Source organism: Sarcophilus harrisii, chromosome 2, assembly GCF_902635505.1.
Source record: "Sarcophilus harrisii chromosome 2, mSarHar1.11, whole genome shotgun sequence".
Taxonomy (NCBI): Eukaryota; Metazoa; Chordata; class Mammalia; order Dasyuromorphia; family Dasyuridae; genus Sarcophilus; species Sarcophilus harrisii.
In genome coordinates, this window is record NC_045427.1 from 224,529,779 (window position 1) to 224,551,683 (window position 21,905).

The 21,905-nt window shown below is 33.5% G+C and overlaps 1 protein-coding gene across 17 annotated transcripts in view; it reads right to left on the reverse strand.

Moving 5' to 3' along the window:
- The window catches only part of STAU1 (staufen double-stranded RNA binding protein 1), a 60,410-nt gene that overhangs the window by 27,219 nt on the left and 11,286 nt on the right, over positions 1–21,905 (reverse strand). For 2 of the 17 annotated variants that reach the window (XM_031951590.1, XM_031951589.1), the window contains exons 2-7: positions 17,554–17,629; positions 10,053–10,335; positions 8,291–8,415; positions 5,409–5,565; positions 2,740–2,878; positions 1,089–1,254 (exon numbers count right to left, since the gene is read on the reverse strand). In XM_031951590.1, coding sequence (XP_031807450.1) covers positions 1,089–1,254; positions 2,740–2,878; positions 5,409–5,565; positions 8,291–8,415; positions 10,053–10,251 — 786 coding nt within the window. In that variant the 5' untranslated portion in view covers positions 10,252–10,335; positions 17,554–17,629. Of the gene's footprint in view, positions 1–1,088; positions 1,255–2,739; positions 2,879–5,360; positions 5,566–6,517; positions 6,579–8,290; positions 8,416–10,052; positions 10,336–12,796; positions 12,882–17,476; positions 17,630–21,905 lie in introns of those variants that run through there. The other 15 variants (XM_031951588.1, XM_031951586.1, XM_023494523.2 and 12 more) reach the window with 14 other exon arrangements.

Sequence of the window (21,905 nt, forward strand, 5' to 3'; positions counted from 1 at the left end):
AAGAGATACAAATATACTAAAAATCATTTTGCTCCTTTTTCAACAATATTATGACAGACAACAAAAGCAATATTATGACAGACATTTTCCTAATATGCCTGCCCCAAAATACTGATGTATTTCAGATTGCTGAGTTTTACTTAAATCACTTCCTAATACTGTTGAAAAGAGGCTAAAAATTGCTGGTTTCTTTTCAGTCTTACTAACTTTAGTATGATCTATAAGTAGACAATAATAACAAAAAATATTTCTATAACATTTTAAAAGTTTGCAAAGTGCTTTATCTGTATTATGTCATTTGAGCCTGACAAAAACCTTATAGATAGGTAGAGTACAGATATTGTGACCCTCATTTTAGTAAGTTATGCTAAATAAATGACAGCCTCCTCACAGAAATCAAATTTACAATTTCCTTTGGTAATAATATTTTTATAATATTGTCAGGAATTATGTTTGCATAACCTAAATCCTTCCTCCTCTGGCTTTAACATCTTATTTTGTCCTCAGAAAGGAGAAAAACAAATAAATTCCATAAGGACATGTTACTGAAAAATAGCAGTACAAATCAAACAACTGAAAAATCAACCCTATCATGTCAATCTTGTTTCTAGTCATCTGAGATCACAGACATTTATGGATCAATCTTCCTCCCCTCCTGCCCCCCTCCCCCCAAAATCAGTAAAAAGTATTTTCCTACATAAAGAAAATCTTTCCTTAGACCAAATGTCAGTCTTAGAAACAGCTAAAATTTTTTTCTGTGGTTACATCTTACAACATGCTAAATAAATGTAATAGCACTAAATCACAAGAGGACCTAACAGGTAAAAACAGCCTTTTACTACCTAAGAATATAGTAGCCATTCATAATAACTCCCTTGTGACACATACCAAAAATTATACTCTTAAGTTTAGGGTATTTAATTTTATGCCACAAAAATACCAGAAATATAATGAAGGAAACAAAGGGCCAGAATTTCAAAGTTTTTTATTAGTACTAGGAAACTATTAACATTTTTCAGAGGGCAAACACATAACAGAAAAGTAGATTAGGAAAGATAAATAGACAAAAATGTTAATGAGATTCTTACCTCTGGTTTCTCAGGCAGGGGCTCATTCTGCAAGATTTTCAGTGCTTTTGCAGCTGCATCATGTTTTGCTGCCTGTCTTGTTCGTCCTTTCCCATTAAATTGTTGTCCTCCAATGGAAAGTTCAACTTGATAAAGTAAAGGTGGGACAGGAAATGGGTAAAAGTACCTAAAGAAAAAAATAATCAGGAAATAAGTATAAGGAAGAGAGTTACATTTCTGAGATTTCTGTGACTCATATTTAAGAAAATAATTTCATTCTTCATGGTCACCAACCTGTTAAATTAATAGTAAGGATTTTATGTGGACATTATAAAACCCTTAGAAGTTTAAGGTGAGGCAGAACCACTAGGGAGTATAAACAGCGAGGAACTCGCTCTTTGGAATTTAGCAAACCATTTCTTCTAAAACAATTAAAACAAATTAAAATTTAAAATCTATTTACCAATCCTCAGTGCTTTAGGATCTAGTCACTTGAAATAAAAACCAAAGAGATAAATGCTCCCTTGATCTCCACCACTGAACTGGTCCTTACAGATCCTAAATTTGTTTTTATTTTTCAATCCAGGATCATAGATTTGGGGCTAAAAGGGATCTCAGAGACTAAGTAGTCCAATCCCTCCCCCCCCCCTTTTTTTTCTTTTTAAAACAGCTGGAGAAAATTGGGACCCAGACAGATGAATGTCAATTGCCAAAGATCATTATAGGTAGTAAACAGAAGAGACTGGATTTGAACCAAATCTTCTGACTCCCAATCCAGTGTTCTTTCTACTATATAATGCTGTGCTGTGAAGCCATTCAGTATAATAATAATTTTTTTAAAAGGGGGGGGAGGCTAAGAGTAATTCCTGCCTTGCATGACACTGCGAAAATTCATGTGAAATACTTTGGAAATGCCAAGCATAAATCACAATTTCCTTGGAACACAGTTTTTTAAAAAAGAAGCCTGATCTCTGTATTTCTCTATTCATTACTAGATGACTTAATTTTAGAAACCATTTTTTAAAATGGCTTAGCCTGAAGAAGGTTGAATCAACTACTAGACACTGCTTAAATTTAATGGTACCGAGTTAAGTAGAAATTGATACTGTTTTTTGTTAACAATTAGAAGTTTTTAAAGTCATTTTTATGTTAAATTAAATCGGGGCAGCTAGATGGTGTAGTGTATAGAGCATTGGCCCTGGAGTCAGGAGGACTTGAGTTCAAATTCAGTCTCAGGCACTTAAAACATATAGCTGTGTGACCCTGGGCAAGTGACTTAATTCCAACTGCCTCCCAAAACAAAACAAAAAACATGTTAAATTATTCTCTGCACCCTGAAGCATACCACTTAGAAATCTAAATGTAATAAATAATGATTAAAGATTTAGTAAATGCAAAGAGCTTTTGATGTTTATTGAAAAGATTTCAAATGAGATTTATAATCATGAAAGTTAGGCACAATGGAGGTGAGCTTTACAAAGACTAGTTAGAGCACACATGCTCCTTCCAAAGTCAATTTTTGTTAAGAGTGACAAGACAAGACTTTCAAAAAAGTATTCAGAAAATGGATTTCAAATTAGGGCAAGATACTATCTTATCTACACTATCTTATCTCAAGATTTATTTTTATCTTCAAGAATACAGGATAAATGACTTATCTAAAGAAACATACCGTGGGGGATAGGCACCTCCTCTCATATTATAGTTATAGGTGGACTGCATTCTTGTGTAAGGATCAACAGGCTTGTACATTGGTTTTTTTCCAAGTTTCATGCAAAGTGCATTTAGTTCCACTGTTGGGGTTACACTGTCTGTAATATAAGACATCAAAAAGAATTATTCTCAACCTTAAAATAATTTTATTAAGTCATCAAGAATGGCATGCTGTATGCTAATTACATTCAAGGTACGAAGACTTCAACCATAATTACCTCAAGAAACAGAATAATTATAATGTGATTTTTCCACACAGAGTTAGTGTCAGAAAACTTTATTAGTATGTCAACAAATTAACATACGTTGCTTACCAATTTCAGAAATTAATGACAGATATACAGGACTAGATATTTGAATTTTAAGTTTTACTGCAAGTCAAATCACATTATCAAAGTATCTTACTATCTCAGAATTTTGCTGTCATAATAAACTAAAATTTCATTTCTATTCATCATTCTTTCCTCTGGAAACAAGAAACATGAATTTAGTCTCTCACCTCAAAGACATGAGGAAAGTCAATAGATGCCTCTAAATTCTCTTGTCTCAATGCTAAAAATACACACACCATGTGTCTTAAATAAATCCACAAAGAGCAGTTTCAAGGACCCCTCATTATCCTGGTCACCCTCCCCGCGGACACATTCCAGTTTATCCAAATTCCTCTTAAAATGTTCAATCTAAAAAAGAACACATTATTCCAGATGTTGGTCTAAATAGCACTTATTATAATAAGACTATCATCTCTATTGTTCTGACAACAGATGCTTATAAGGGAAGCCCAAGATTAAATTAAAGAACAATCTAAGTTATTTTATGAATTCTAATGTAGCTGCTATTATTTGAGATAATGAGGTCATCTGGGCCTTGGAAGCATGTTTGTTATACAGAGATTTTCATCGTGTATTATTTATAATGTTATTTGACTTACAGTATTACTTTTCAGACAAAGAAGAAAAGAAGTCCAATCTTTGTATAACACAGGTAAATATAATTTCAGTCAATATCAGAATTACTCTTTTTAGAAATATATGCTATTTTTTTCCCAAAAGGTTTCCTTTTCCAAATGACAAATACTGGAGAGAATGTGAGAAAATCAGAATTATGAACACACTTTGGTGGACTTATAAACTGATCCAATCATTATGAAGAGCAATTTGGAACATGCATAATCATTCTTCGATCCAGCAATATCAGTACTAGATCTGGATCCCAAAGAGACTGGGGGTGGGGAGGAGAAGAAAAGAAAAGACCTTACATATAAAAAAGTATTTATAGAAACACTTTTTGTGGTGGCAAAGAATTGGACACTGAGTGAATGACCATCAACTGAGGAATAGCTGAACAAGTTGTAGTATATGACTGTGATGGAATACTATTGTGCTATAAGAAATACAAGTAGGATGCTTTCTGAAAAAACCTAAAAAGATTTGACTTGACCTGATGAAAAGTTAAGTGAACAAAACCAGGAGAACATTGTACACAAGAACATCAATATTGTACAATGATCAACTGAATGATTTAGCTAATCCCAACCATACAAAGATTGAAGACAATTCTGAAGGACCTATGAAGAAAAAAGCTATCTATTTCTAGAAAAAGAACTGATGAATATGAATGCAGACTGAAGCATACTGTTATTTTGCTTTCTCTATATTTCTTTGGGGGGGGGGGGGGTTGGTCTATATTTTCTTTTACAACATGACTAATATGGAAATGTTTTGCATGACTGCACATGTATAACCTGTATCAAATTGCTTTCCTTCTTAATGACAGGAGAGAGAAAGAAGAGTGGAAGAGAATTTGGAATTCAAAATTGTTTTTTTAAAAAATGTTAAATAATTGTTTTCACATGTAATTTTAAAAAATAAAGAAAATTCCAAAAATTTTACAAACCTCTGAAAAGTCATCAGAGAAAATAAGCTTTAGATATTTAAAAAAAAACAACACAGTGTCTAAATAACATTTAAGAATAGCTAATTTACAACAGCCACAGAAAAGCACCATCAATGACAAACACTTATTTTTTTAAAAAAAAGAAAAGAAATTAATCCAAAATAGACCTTCATCAAATATTATGACAATAAGAATGAAAATCATGGGACTGCTGCTGACTGCAAGAGATAATCCTAATTATAAACAAATATCCAAATTTCAAATTTAATTACCATTATCCTTCCCCCCACCCCACCCCCCATTCTACCTAAGCTCCCAATTGATTATTTTGTGGTCAGTACAAGTCTTGTGTGTATGAAAAAAATAGGTAATTTTAGTTGTATCAAACCATCAGAATATACTGTAATATTAAAATCCAAATAGCATTAGGAGTGTAGAATTCCAAGTAAAAACAACTAACAAATTTCCTTGAAATTGTCTCTATGTGCCGAGACAATTTATTTGATGGACTCAAGATCTGTGTTACTAATTATACTAGTATACTCATATACTATACAAACAAGAGGCTTCTAGATTGAGATGAAGGTTTGCTAAATTAAATGTAAAGTTTGCCATTGATAGGGTATAATCCGTGCTTTCAAGAACGTTAGTTAAGCAATATTCATATACATACTAAATGGGTACCTCTAGACACACTTTTGAAAGGAACCTGTCTTGGCCCACGCATAATACCTGGATTCCTTCCTTCGCTACGAATGGGGCGGGCTGTTGGTTTGGGAAATTTTGTTCCTTCCAAAGCTTTGGCAGCAGCTGAGTGTTGGGCTTTTTTAATACTAGTTCCTTCAGCTTCCCAGTGTTGGTCTCCAAGTGTCAGCTGCACTGTAAACACCTACACGTGAAAATGGTGAGTTCTCAGTTCTTGAAGTCTGATATAATTTGGAGCATTATCATTTGGACTTTACTGCCAAAGCCAAAAGGACCATGAATTTTTCCACGTATCCTTCTCCCCCAACCCATTTATTTTTTAGGAAAAAAGTCAGTGGCTAAAAAGAGAACAATATGCCATGGAAAAAGAACTATACCCCTGAAAGCTGAATGAAAGTAAAGGGGGGAAAGAGGAAATAAAAATATTCTCCCATGGGTTTGAATCCTAGACTCTGATCTTTTAGAAAATATCAATCTTATGAATAAGCTCTTATAATCACTTATGTTACAGAATTTTTCAACTTTATTTAGACAAAGCTGTCACAAACAATACGAAAATGTTTGTTTTGATGCTTTGTTTCAATGATGGTAATATATATAACCCCATTGGGACCAGGATTTGAGCCAATCTGGGAACAAATTATAACTTTTGCCCAATACTTTCCTTAAAAATTCGGTGCAAAAGAACCAACAGTAGCATCTATAGGTAGTTTGGATTTTCACAAATATCAGATGCACCATAAGTAAAGTTCTCTCTTAAGACTCTGATAACTTTAATCACAAGTAGGTGCTGAAACAGCTCATCCTAAGCTTTATCTACCACCATGGTGGTAAGCTTCCTTCCTCCCTTTTAAGTGCGAAACTGACCCCATCATGCATACCCACTCTTTTCGTATAAGGTGATGCTATTAATATCATCACTAAATTTTACATCATGTTAAATTAAAAACTCTTCATATATACTTCAGAATTTAGCAATAACAATGAAAATATTTTCTTATTTTTTTTCATCCCACAACTAAAAAAACAAAACAAAAAACCCTCTTGCCTAAAACTAGTTTTAAGGGGCAATAGCCAATTCTATTGTGTCGAAAACATAAAAACTGGTAGACCTTAAGGGGGTGGGGGCAACTTGCCTTCATTGTTGATTTTTCTTGCAGGTCTTAACTTCAGGATTCCCTCAGTGCAGAGCTTCCACTACCAGGGGAAAAAAATTAAAGAATCCTTCACCCCCCTTGAAACATCAGGTGTCTCCTATATATTTGCTGCAGTTCCTGAGATTAATAATCATTTAAATGCCAACAGCATATACTCATAATCCAGGCTGGCCTGGCAAGGCAAACAGCAGCAATCTGCAACAGCTATGAAATCCCAGGGTCATTTTGGTGATCCTTGCATGGAAAGGCATTGAAGGGGTAAGGACTAAAAAGAAAAGTTAATTTCATTAACAGTCTCATCTCTCTCCAGGACTTCCCCATCCAGCGCTGCTTCCATTCTGTTGGATTCTGTTGTGTTATTATAGAGATAGTTTCATCCTTGTGGTATTTCATAGCTAGTGCTGGTACTGAAGTTTAAATCTCACTTTTGGTAAAGTTAAAAGTACCTAAAACTCATTGGCCCTATTAAGGGCAAAGGCAAAACACCAAACTGTTAGAGCAGACCTGAAAAACTGGGTGTTCAAAGAATCATATGTCTTATATCTCTTAACGAAGAAAGTCCCAAAAGGTTTTTGTCCATTAACAATGGACACCTATCTTTTTGACAACATACATAGTATCTTCCCTCCCCACCACCCTGCCCAAAATAAGCAAAGTAGTTAATAAAGGGAATCCCAAAGTTAAAGTCTGCAAAGAAAAATCCTGTAGGAGAGACATTGGTTATATAAGCTAACTGCCTTTCAAATATGAAGATTAAAAAAATAAAATTATGCCCAAATGTGGTGTTGTAACTGACTTTATAGGAAGTATAAATTTCCATCTTGCTTAAATGTGAAATTCCTTAGACCTGCTGTTGACAAAATACCAAGAAAAACGCCGAATTTCAACAATAAAATGCTTTATTTGAGGTTCTACATGTCAAGGAAATGAGGCACAGAGAGGTTAAATAACTTGCCCTATATTATTTCAACTTTGTGGAAAAACCTAATAGCAGAAAACCAGGGTCTCAATTCTTTATCTTCTTGTTCATTCTCTCCAAATGTTAAAATGCTAAAACCACAGGGAAATGAGATGGGTATAACTTTCAAGCACATACAATTTATAACAAACTCTGAGCCAAGTTTAGAAGATTAAAGTACTAGTATGTAGCTAAAACAAATGATTAAAATTCAACAAGACGGTCAAATTTCCATTATTTGTGGAAATAGGGATGATATGAATACCTAAAATCCACAGATAATCTAAAACACTAATTTTGCCAACTAGTTCCCCATTTTTCTTCAAACCTTTTACCAGAGGTGTCACTTTTTCTTCCTCCCCTCCTCTCCCTTCCCTGCCTATGGTACAAGTGCTAATAAGAAATGACATGACCAAAAGGCAGCCATAGTAGTAGCAAGAGGAGGAGAGACCAAGGGCCTGGATAATCCACACTGGAAACATTGATTGCCCTTAGACAAAAAGTAATTAAAGACAGTCAGACTCCTAACCACAAAGTTTATTCATTGAAACTTTCGAAAAACCAAATGGTTCCAATCCCTAAAATCCAAGTACACATTTCCTTTGACCCAACTCTGCAAGGATGAAAAAGAAAGAAACTTGTCAAAAATCCATCTAAGAAACTGCTTTATTACTTCATGTCACTGACACTCTCTAATAGCTTGAAAATACTCTTGTATCACAGCACCACTTACAACAGTAAGAGAAAACATTCCTGGTGGTTATAAATGCACAAGCAGTATGGACAATATTTACCTTAGAGTGAGCTGGACCTTGCTCACTCAAAAGCTTATACTCAGGCTGAATCTTGTTGAAACGGGCTAACTCATTCACAAGACACATTGGGGTTTTCTCTTTGGGGTTTGCCATGTTAGAAGGAACTGAAAAATAATGTAAGAGCATTGAAGTCAACTGCTGGTATGTAAGAATGATGCTTTCCCAGGGATACGAAAATCAAGGGAAAGCAAATTGAAGTTCTGAGTATTCATAGATGAAGCAATGTAAAACCATAGGCCCTATAGTAGGAGACATGTGGCTACTGAAGAGACTTCTTTTGTCTTTTCTGAACTATCTTTAAAGATAGTTGATCTAGAAGATGTATGTTCAAAGGAGAGAGAATAGGAGTTTTAGTAGAAAAACTAAAGTATGCAGCAAGCAAGATACAGATCAGCCATTGTAACCAAACAATGGAAGAATAAGGAAGTCTTTTTAGCAAAGACTTACCGCTTAGTGCATCACCTATTCTGCTGTTTCATGACAAGCAATATGCCAGTGCCACCTCTAAATCGGCACTGTGCTCGCCATTTTCCAGAAATTTCTCATTCTAGGGGCACCTCTAGATTTTCCCCCTAGAGGCTTCTAATCACAGATTTAGTAACTAATGCTGATAATTATATTAAGTGACACACAGCCATGGCTTGCTTGAGGAATTTATGAAGTTAACGAGATTAAGGTACAAGAATATGTCAGAAGAGAAAGTAAAAGATGCCAAAGGCATGAAATCCTTTGTCTTTTCCTTTTAAGACCCTCTTACATGGCAAAATTTGGTGGGAACTGAATCATTTGGGGAATGTGACAAAGTCAAGAATAATAATATCTGGTGAGCTAGCTCAAGGAAGGCTAGAGCTAACACAGAAGAAGCCATGCAGATGAGAGAGGGAGAAGGAAATAAAGGGAATACTCATAGAATAGACTGATAAAGCAAAGGAATAGAGAGAGAAAGGAGGAAATGTGAGGAGAAATGCAGGATCTAAGAGACGGATTTCAAAGGGTCACAGTTAACTGACTCTAGTACAGAGATACCTAGAGATAACTAATCTGTTAGATTTGTTGGGAGATTTTCTTAAGTTTGAATGTTTCTGGTGTTACCTTACCATTACATGGGTTATCTTCAGCAGATTTTTTACTTTCCTAGAACAGAGTTGAGACTGGGAATTCTTTTTAATTTCTTTTCTTGACCACTTTCCTCACATTCTGTTGGTTCTGCATCCTCGTCTCTGAAATGCATGTCTCATTACCTACCCTCTGCACTTAAACTTGCTTGTCTATAATCAAAATGCATAAATGCCATGGGATCTCTATTTTGTCTATAAAGTGCTACAGACCCTTCATTTGGGGTAATTTCTCCCAAAAACATAAAAAAGGGTTCTGCTCACACATAAGAGCTGTCAATTCCAGCAGAAGCTTTTTTTTTTTTCCTAAAGCAACAAGATTTTCTATCCAATAAAGAATCTGTAAAACTATACTATCAATCCTTCTGGTAACCAACCTTTTATCAGGGACTATTTCTGGTGACACTGGTTCCTTTTTTTCTTTAAACAACTTCGAAATCTTTCCTTTTAAAAAGGGTCTAACAATCTAATGTCTGGCTGGTATTTTACTTCAAGGATAAAGGACAGGAGGTGGCTTCTTGAAGTAACTTTTGCCACTGCTCTCTATATCTTCAAACTACTTATCAGGTTATAAAACAGGCTAAGAAAACAGTTGAAATAGAAGACACTTGGATTCATATGCTTACCTGCAGCTGCACTGGTGGATGTAATAGATGCAGAGGGTAAAGCAGAGTTTTGAATAGGTCTACCTGCATTTTCAGAGGGCAGAGAGCTAGTAGTAGAAGGAATACTCATCAAAGGCTGTGAGATAGTAGACTGGTTCTTGTTCAGTATTTGGCTCCCTGAGAGAGCAGCTGATGGGTTCTGAACTTGAACTTGAGACATGTTCACTTTCAACAAAAGTGAACAACTGCAGGTAAACAGCTTTCAGTGCAGGTTAATTCAGTGCTATGAAGTCTAAAGTTCTACCTAAAAGTTGTAAGGAAAAGAAAATAAAAAGATAAATTATAGAGGAGATATGTAATTGCCAATATCCAGATAAAATTGGTGTTACCTACCCAACAAGGAAAATAGCCCAATTCTAGCCTGTGAGTGGGCCACTTCATTAAAAATTTGTTTAACCATTTTAATTGGTTGATGTTTATTGTCTATTTGATATATTATAAGCTGCCTATATTTGCAGCCTTTTCAAAGTTTCAAAATAAAAGATTTTCAATGTCCACATGTTCTACAATGACAGATTTCATTTTTGCTAGTTTACTTTAGATTCAGTGGAGCACAATAATTTGCACTGATGCATATTTGAGAATTGTAAACTGTCTAAATACTTCCTCAACACTCACAATGCAAATTTTAATTACTGGAAATTTTATTTTATCTTAACAAATATCAAGAAATTCTATTCTTAAGATTTGTAAGAAGCTGAGAGCAAATTGAGCTTTCAAGACTATTAACAGGTGTATCAACACTTTCAATTCTAAGAATCTGGTGCTTAAGTTGACAGAAAAAACAGAGTCTCAACTTAAGCCATTTCTTTTCCTTGATATTGATGATAGAAAAAGTATAAACAACATGAGTTCATGTGCATGTTGTCTAAGATTAGTTTGGTTTATTTACTGCAAGCAAAGTGTTACGCACATTTTAATGTACAACATTATAAGAAATAGATTGGAACAAATTATTCAATAGAAATGTTATCAAAAGCAGAAGTGGTACTAGAGGAGAAGAGAAGAATAGGAAGAGATATAAGGCTTTGAGTTTGGTTATTACTTGAGTGGTTTAAAACTGAAGAGATCTTCATCTAATGAGGAAAGAGTACTTTGAAAATGTTGTTATTTCTGATCAAATTAGAATTCATTCATAAAAAAATGCAAGGGCAATATTGCTCATTTTTTGCGACCTTTCTACTAAATTATGAAAATGTTTTAGGTACTCAAAAGGACTTATAACACACACACACACACACATACACACACACACACCCTCTAAAGAAATGGAAGGTGGATAGTTTAGCTCATACACAGGTAAGGAGCAAATCTAGACATCTGGGCTATGGAATGTAAATGGGAAATTGCTATTAGCAAATTAATTGAACAGTTCTACAGTGAAGAATAAAATTATGTGCTAACTTTATAAAAATGTCAAGAATATTTATTTTGTTTCCCTGATTAAAGACAGGAAGCAAGCAACAAAGAAAATACTATATATCTCACAGTCAAACACATCCAAGACTGAAAAATTTAAGATATCTCTGTTGAAATTAAGTAAAAGTATAAACATGACCTTAGTGAATTTCTAATAAGAAGGATCCTGTTTACTCACAGACACACAGTAAATCATTACACAACAAAAACTCCTTAGGTCACAAATATAGGCAACAATCTCTGTTAAAGACCGTCATCTTAATAGTTTCAAACATTAGCCCTGAGTTCTAAAGATGTTTTTCCCCTGACTTGCCAAAAAAAGCCTTGTATTTTCTCAAGAAAATCTGTTAAGGGTATTTTTTTTTTTTTTTTTTTTTGGAAATAAAAATCAATTTCATAGACGGAATGAGTCCTTGGCACTACATCCAGAACACATACTTAAAATAAAATAAAGGCAAAATTATTTGCTCCAGAATCTACCCACATGTTATTAAAAACTGAACTATGCTTTCAGTAGCCCAGAAAGTGCAATCTCTAAATTAATTTCCAAATTTAGAAAGATATATGGACGAAGGTAATCATTTTAGCTTGTGCTGACCAAAGTCAGCCTTTTGTTATCAACATTTTCCATATGTACAAAAACCTCCACTTAAGATGGAAAAAGAACAGTGAATATTTTAATAGCTGCCTAGAATTTTCAACCCTAACTTACTCTGAAGCTATGTTGGCCTTTCTGAAGTGGGACCTCCCAATAAAAGATAACCCTGGAAAATGTGAAATCCTAAACAGAATTGAAATGAAATAAACAAAACCTGCTGAATTTAACTTTGTTAGCAATAAAATCCAAAGGCTTTTCCTTACTGGCTCAACAGAACTTATTCTTACTCTTGCTAGCTTCAAAAACAAAAGTACTACTACTACTCATAAAGAAATTAATGTAATTTAATTGATAAATTCTAGAATATTTCCTTCTCACCTATAAAAGGCTACCAAACTCTCAAACACAATCAGATTTATGAAAATTTTCATGGATTTGAGTAGAACACACACACACACACACACACACACACACACCTCACCGACATCATTCAAATGAAGAACAAATAAAGGTACCTACTATTACTCTTTGATTCCATGCAAATTTGCTAATAAGTTGGCTTTAGACATATTATGGAATTTTATATTATTCAAACATAAATTTAGACAGTCCTAAAACTTAAAACTTCTCATGCAAACTTTAGATTCCACCTCCCACCCTTTAAATCAGTTTTTAAGACTCATGCTACCTGACAACATATGATTTTCAACCAGCAAAATGAGTCAGCAAACATAGCTTGAGGTTTTCTGACAGCTTAACAGGTCCTAGAGAGACTAGAGTAAAATGAAGAATTGGCAACTGAAAGATTTTAAAGTTTTTTTTACATAAATGTAAAAACCTTTAACATGCTCTAAATAGAACACTTCAATCTAATTTAAAATAACCAAAAAAAAAAAAACCTGTCAATTCTCTGGTACTGTTACATGCTCTTGATTCCTTTCTATTTGGAAAGCTTTAATCATCTCTTGGCTGAGGAAAAGAAGGCTAATATTTCTAAGTTCTGTATTATATGCAATCTTTATAGATTTGTAGATGCATCCTTTGTAGAGGATGTATTTCTCCCTGAAAATTCTTTTAAGTCAAAGTTTCTCAACTCCTAAAGCTTTAATCATCTATTGGCTGAGGAAAAGAAGGCTAATATTTCTAAGTTCTGTATTATATGCAATCTTTGTAGATTTGTAGATGCATCCTTTGTAGAGGATGTATTTCCCCCTGAAAATTCTTTTAAGTCAAAGTTTCTCAACTCCTAACATTAATTCAGTATCACAGAATTTTCTTGAAAAAAGAAAAAAAGTATATCACAATGATTGGCTGATTCAGTTTTACAAATAAAAAAAATATATATATGAAAGAAAGAGGAGAAAATTCATGAATTCCACAAAAAACTATTTTAAAATAAAAAATGGAATGTGCTCCCAAATAGAGACAAACTAGATGCCTAAAGAACTTTGGGTGACGTTGTGAACAACACGTACTGAGTAACTGTGAATACATGAAAGGCAGACTTTTCTCAAGAGATTAAATAAATAAGTATATTTAGCCATGTCCACATAAATACAATGCTTCATTCACCTTCAAGTGTCAGAAAGTTTCAATCTTTGTAGTAAAGGAGTAAGTCTGCAGACATGGGCAAAATATCTAATTTTTAAAATTACATTGACATAAAACTACCACAACGTCACTTGTAACAATGGTTCACCGGATATCATCAATAATACCATCCTAGTGTCCTTTACAAAATAACTAATATTATTCAAACTCCAATCTCAAAGAAAAGCAATCAAAATTTATGTCAAACTACCTCTCTGACTCAGCCACAATTGAGCAAGTTCTGTGTGGATGGGGAAAGTCAAATGTTACAACGAAAGAAACTGACCCAAGAACACATTAGATACACAAATATAAAAAGTATTAAGGATCATTTCCATTGTAAAACACTAATGTTATCCATCTTGTGACCTATGAGAAATATAAATTGTTCTTGCTTTACTTTAGAAGAATCAATTTGGAATAAACATTACTCAGAGACTTAATAAGTACCTTATCTATAAGAACAAGTTACACAGGTTACAGAAGAAACAAATGAAGCTTTAAAGTACTAAAAAAAAATTATCTATTAGTTTGAAGAAGAGAGTAATATCCTATGAATAGTTGGAAGTTTTTGGAAGGCACATTTTGGCTCAATATAAACAAAACTTGGTAATAATTTGATATGTATGAAAACGGAATGGAATGCTATGCGAAGCGCGCATTTAGTCATCACTAGCAACTTTCAAAGAGAAGCTGGATAACCACCCATTATAAATGTAGCAGAGACTGACTTCTGCACAGGTGGTTAAAATAAACAATTTCTGTTTTTTCCAGTTCAAGAAACCTATTGTGGTAGTGCTTGCTCAGATGCATATGTGTTTTTCTCTTTAGGTTTTGGGAGATTTCATCCATTCAAAACTACCTCAGAGAACAATAAAAAAAAAAAATTATATTTCCCCATTTTCATTCTACCAGGTAGGTAGAATGGATAGAACTCAATAGATAGAAACACTGGACCCAGAGTCCAGAAGATCTGAGTTCAATGTAACCTTAGATACTTACTAGCTGTGTGACCTTGGACAAGGCACTTAACATTTCAGCCTCAGGTTCCTCATCTGTAAAATGGAGATGATGATAACAATAGTACCTACCTCCAAGAGTTACTGTTCAGATAAAATGGTGTTAGAAACCTTAAATATTTCCTTCTATGCAAAATACCCCCAATAGATTTTGTTATAGTTCCTTCAAAATGAAACCTTAAATAGAGTATTCAACTCATAGTTAAATCCATGATCCATACTGGTTGAATAGATTAAAAACAACTCCAATAAATTCTGTGGCAATTTCTGGGAATTTAACACTCTAATTATCCATACTCTCCACATTTCTGGGATTTCTTTCTAAGTATAATAAAGATTTGAGTATATTATAAGAAAGCCTTTTCCAGATGACTGCAAATTAATGGCCTCCTACTAGATTTGGAAACAATGATAAGCACCAAAAACTAGCCTAATCTTTATGGCTAAAACAGCAGCAATGAAAAAATCAATTCCAGCACAATCCACCTTACATAATGACTTCCTGAAGCATTTGCTATGAAAGCAATATCATTGGGGCAGCTAGGTGGCACAGTGGATAGAGCACCAGCCCTGAAGTCAGGAAGACCAGAGTTCAAATCTGATTTCAGACACTTAACACTTTCTATCTGTGTGACCCTGGGCAAGTCACTTAACCCCAACTGCCTCAGCTTAAATGTGTTCCTCTTGAAGATAAAACTCCATTATTTGGGGGAGATGCTTGGTACAAACACCAGTACATAATTAGCAACTCAAACATATTATGAAAGACAAAGAAAAAGCAGCACTAAAGATGTAATCACTTACAGGAAAACATTAACAAAAATAATGACTGGAAGTGATCCACACTGTTTGAGACTTTTTGTATCAGTCAAAAGACTGGTCTTTTGGTTATTTTAATATTTTAAATAATTTTAAATTGGTTATTTTAAATTAGTCTCATGTAAAACTAATTTAATGCCTAGTATCTGATACAGAATTTTATCTTTTCTAGTTAATTTTTTTTGTCAGATAAATCTATTTTAATAAACAACAACAATAATTCATTACTTTAAAAAACGATTTATTTTACTTGGGTCAACCTAGAAAATAACCTATTATCATATTATGCACTCAATTTAAAGAAGACATACCTCTTTTACCTAAAAGTCTGAATACTTTATTTTCTTTTCTAATCACTTTTTCAGATTTCTTTTTTGCCTTCTTCCAATTCAACTTCCTCAGAAAGTAACACTTAAAGAAACTGTTCTTTCTGCAACAAATGGTTTAAACAGGTATATATACACATTCACTATACAATATTTATGATTTGTTTGAGATACTAAATTAGCATCCAGCACAATCTAGTATATTATTGCCTAAAAAAAGACTTGGATCAATGTAACAATTGTTAACTATTTTGCTCCCAAAGAAACTTCAGGATATATGCCACCTATTCAGAAATATTATTACCTTAGTCACCATATTGATCATAAACAAGTAGTGGAATCCTATTTATTTAAAAAAAAAAAAAAATCGGCCCTAGTATAAAATAGTAACCAGTAAGTCCAAATCAAAGCAGCAAAATTAATTTTCATTAATGTAGATCTTTCCATCAGCTCTAGATCAACTATTAATTTAATAATTCTAGGCAATTAACTTCTCTGTGCCTCAGTTTCCCTTCAGTAACATTAATAGTAATGGTCGCAGTAATACTGTGGTAAGTTTCAAAAGGCTTGAATTGTTTACTGCAGCCTTGTAAATTAAAAGACGAATAGCAGGCTATGATAATATAAAAGCACTCTACATTTTTTGAAGAAAGATATTAGACAAATCCAAGGAATAAAATTTTACATATATAATTCACTACCCACCCCCTCAGCCACCATCCATTGTCCTGAAACTCTGTGAAATTTCCTTAATCAATCTGTCTCAATTTTCTGGGAAAGGCTGCAGGAAGTGGCTGAAAGAGCCTTGGACCTGAGAGTTTGAATACCAGGCATGTGATCTGCTGCAAGTTACTTTACCTTTTGGATCCTCTATCTCTTCCTTTGTAAAATGAGTACAATATGAGTACTACCCACATCACATGTTCTGAGCTCTACAGCATTATGGTAATATGAGCTATTACTACTTCCTCATCCTCAAGGACAGTATTTGTTCCCTAATTACCACACAGGGAAACTAAATTGTGAAATTTAGTTAGGCAAAAGAGAAAGAACTTTTAGCACTTGGAAGGAAAGTGCTTAAAAAAGAAAAAAAAAAAAGTTTTACAAAGCATTCCTGTTAATCAAAGCATGTAAAGAGCTTTAGGGTCCACAGAAAAGAGATGATATAAGTATTTTTCAATGTCATGCAAATTCTTGCAAAACTCTTCTTTCTTTTGCTTGGATGATTAGAAGCTGCCAGTGATAAATAGTGTTGAACTATAGTCACATTTTAAGATAAATTCAACACTGTTCTAAAGAAAAGTACAAATACCAGGTGAAATCAGTCTGAAGCAGAAAAACTCCCCAAATTCTTAAACCAATTTGACCAATAAATAAGCTCATTAAATTAGCTGTTTAATTTACAGTATCAGTGGTCCAATGTTCATGTCTTTACATTTAAAATATGTGGAAGTAGTAGCTAAGGGTTCTTATATTGTAGTCATGAATTTTTCTTGCTATTAATTTTTAATTAAATTTCAAGACATTAACTCAGACAAAAAATAACTGCATTAATGTAATTCATTCAACCTTTTAAATTACAAAACACCACTTAAAATTAAGATATCTGCTTACCAAACATCAGAAAAATCAGTGATGCCTTCAATGAAGAATAGGATTACAATTTCAGAGTGAATGTAAATTTCTGGTACCTTGAAAAGAGGGTGCGCGCTCCAGGAACGATGTAGTTTTAGTTTCAGTTCGGTGATGTTATGAGTTAAGAGATGCCTGCAAAGAAAAACATAACATTAATAATTTTCTTAATTATGTTTTCCCCCATTAAGAGAAAATACTCCTAGACCCAAAGGTTAGAGACGAAAATCAAACAGAAAAAGGGACATTTTCTGAAAATATGATATTTCTTATTGTGGAACTCTGCAAAAAGGCTCTCCAAAAGGCCCAATTAGTTGAAAATTTTGTATAGTGTTTTCTGAAAGGAGATGTGAATTCTGCAGATATTAGGAGATAGGTATTTTTTAAATTCTCAACTTTTTCCAGCAAAGGGTGTTGAGGAAAACTGGGAGTTAACTCTGACTGAAAAATTCACACTTAAAAAAACAGAAATCATATACTACATAATCATAAAATCTTAATTTTCAAAGAGGTAATTAAAAATATTCAAATGCTTTAATTTTGCAAAAATATTTTTTATTTGTCTAAATTCAAATGCAATTACTGGACAAAATTGTGTAAATGTTCTATAAAATACCCTTAGATTTTTCGGGGGGGGGGGGGGGGGGGAGGAAGGGAACAGAATTAAATATACTAAATTACCAATAATGAATCTGAGTCTGTAACTCAGATGAGATGACATCTGAGAATATGAACTCTCAAATTGTCATGAATGGATTTCTATGTAGTTTCCCCACTCATCTTTAATGAATATACTTGACATCTAATGGGCTTTCTTACACTGAGAGCCTTATTGCAATATTTATAAATTCTATTACTATAATTCCTGCTATTTTTATTTTATCTGAAGAATCTGTCCAATTTACTGATTTTAGTGTAGCTCAGTGTCTCAGACGCTATACAAAGTTTGGGTTCAGTTTCAGTTCAGGTTCCCCTCTTCCATAATAATTTTCTGATTTATATCTCCACCCAAAGTCTTCTCTGGGTAAATCCCAGATTAAGCTCAAATCTAGGTCTCCCTTCAATTCTGGATACATTCAGATTCCATATAAGTATCTAAGATATATATATATATATATATATATATATATATATATATATAAAATATAGGACATTCTTTATTCCCCAGCTTCTTAAACTGTGATTTGTGAAAATGGGATGTATTATCAGCAAATGTTTAGCTGTCATCAGTGTCATCACTTATATACCCAGGGCCATGTAAAAATTTCCTCGTGAAAAGAGGCTGCAAGTGGAAAAAGTTTAAGAAGCCCTGTTTTATTCTACCACACAGGAAATTTTTTAAAAAGAAGGCAACAACTCAATAGTCAGTACTATACTACAACTCAACAGTGCAATAAAATACATAAAAGGGTCATAGTACATAGTCCATAATCAATATACTCCTCCCATTTTCCACAGTTTCCTAAACTCCTTGTAATTCAAAGCTCTTTCCAGAGATTTGGGATTCAGTGTGCTACAGAAAAAATATTCCCGGTGAAATGAAGATTTGCTTACAACATTTAGAAAGGGAAACAAACTTGGGAGAGGCTAGAAAGATATTCTATAAGTCCCAATATCACCCTACAGAAATATATACTTAAACATAAAACCTTACAGCACTACCATAAGAACCTGGATCCCTCCAAGAAGGGAAAGAAGTTTGGGGTTGGCTACCAAATAGATAGCAATTCTCAACATCAGATTATACACTCACAATCTGAATGTTTCATGGCAATATAAAAGTGAAAATCAGGTTTCTTCCTCCCTTATATTATGGTATTTAGCATTTTGCTTCTCTTTGGGGACCAGGTACATAATCCCCTTCTCTCTTCAAAAGAGTACTTTGCCCATAAAATCCCCTTTTCTTGATAGGTCAGACTTTAAAACTCTTGAAATTGAATTAGCTAGTAAGGCAACAGTTGTTGCTTAAGAAATTATCCTTTTGTTAGAAGATTAGAATCAGGTATCGATTGAGTGGTGTGTAGGAACTCTTAAAAATGTGTTTTCTGATAAAAGGCTGAATTTTGTAACTCTCAAACTTGAAGTTGTTGGAAAAAAAACTTCATGAGTAGAACTAAGAGAACACAGTTCACAGCAACAAGAAGATTATACAATGATCAAAACTGAGGGACATGATTCTTTTCAACAGCAAGGTGATTCAGTTCAGTTGCAATGGACTTGTGATAGAGCCTTCTGCATCCAGAGAGAAGAACATGGAGATTGAGTGTGGATCACAATATAGTATTTCCACCATTTTTGTTGTTGTTTGCTTGCTTTTTGTTTTTTTCTCATTTTTTTTCCCTTTTTAATCTGTTTTTTCTTGTACATCAGGATAATCGTGAAAATACGTATAGAAGAATTGCACAAATTCAACATATAGGAGGGAGAAAAATTTCTGGAACACAAGGTTTTGCAAAGGTGAATGTTGAAAACTATATATGTAAGGAAAGGAAAGGAAAGGAAAAAGGAAAAAGGAAAAGGAAAAGGAAAAGGAAAAGAAAAAGGAAAAGGAAAAGGAAAAGGAAAGGAAAGGAAAGGAAAGGAAAGGAAGAGAAACTTCAGAATGAACTCTCAACATTTCAACAAACCATGGTAAGGCATCACTTCAAACATAGTGGCTCTTTCCATACCTGCTACATAGTTGACAGCATTATGTTCCTGTGCAACTAACTTCCCAGAGTTCAGTTCAGGCACTCAATATTCAATCGCTGTCCAACTGTTGCTGTCTTTTGGGCTAACAGGACATCATTTCTAGGGCATCTGACCATGTGGTTCCCATGTGTTTTGTTTTAAGGCAGTCATTAATGGTTAGATCATGATAGTGCAGAAATCCCCAGGATTCAATATATGCCAGCACAAAGAAAGTCCATTTATATCTTATAGGAGTGTCAATTTATTATCATCAGTCACAAAAACATTCCCCAAAGGGTGCCAATGCCAAATCCATATCCTCCACAGGAAAATGCAATTAAATTTCACCTTCCTTATTATAAATTCATTAGATTGACCAGACAATTCCCTAGATTTTCCCATTGTAATTCAGGGATGAAACTTTTTAATGAAGGTTTCCCAAGTATATCACTCTTAGAGTACTATAGGAATATCTTACTGCTAGAAAATTAGCTGACAACCAGGAAGGAAACAAAACAAATTTCTGTACAGCCAACATTGATAACACAAATTCATAAATTTTACTCACAAAAAAGTCCCTGGGTCCCTCAAGTCCTGAATCAAAATTTATGTTTATTTTATATATAGTTTTAATTAGTTTAGTTACGTGTATTTAAAAAAAAAAAGATTGATAAATCTTTCTAAAATTCTGTTATTTTTATATATCTCTTCCAAAGCTAAGTAAGCTCAATAAGCCAAGAAGGTATTACAATAAATGAGTTTTTAAATAATGATTGTGTCATTAAAGAAAGAAAGAAAGAGAGAAAGTTAGATTGACATAACCTTTGGAAAAGATATATAAAAATAACAGAATTTTAGAAAGATTTCTTTGTTGTTTTTTTTAATAGCCTTTTATTTACAGGATATATGCATGGATAACTTTACAGTATTAACAATTGCCAAAACTCTTGTTCCAATTTTTTACCTCTTACCCCCCACCCCCTCCCCCAGATGGCAGGATGACCAGTAGATGTTAAGTACATTAAAATATAAATTAGATACACAATAAGTATACATGACCAAAACGTTATTTTGCTGTACAAAAAGAATCAGACTCTGAAATATTGTACAATTAGCTTGTGAAAGAAATAAAAAATGCAGGTGGGCATAAATATAGGAATTGGGTATTCAATGTAATGGTTTTTAGTCATCTCCCAGAGTTCAGAAAGATTTCTTTGAAAAATATTGATTGAAAATTTTTAAAAAGAAATGTGGGCTCTTAAAGGTGTCAATTCTCAGATATCCAGAAAACTTAGCTACTTAGAAAGAATTCATCCTTGAGAGTACCACAGGACTGAGATCCTAATTGAAAGGCAACTTATTTGCCCAATAGCATTTAAATGACATATAGGAAAAGATCACAGAAGTTCAAAATTGAAATCAGAGTGAATTTCCTTGACTATATAATAAAGAACATAATACAAGTCACCCAACAGTAAGACCTTATCATAGAAACATAATTTTTTTAGCCATTCTAATAGAAAAAAAAATTTAGTTCATAACTTCTCTTTATTGAGACTTAAACAAAAATTAAGTCACTAAACTCTTAACTACCTATTTTAAAGCATGACTGCCATAGGTTAAATAGGACTAAAATATAGTTCTTGCCTTCTTGAGGCTTACAGTCTAATAGGTAAAAAATGGAATACATATAAATAGCTCACACAAGGTACAATGTAAAAATAGATTAAAAGAGACAAAA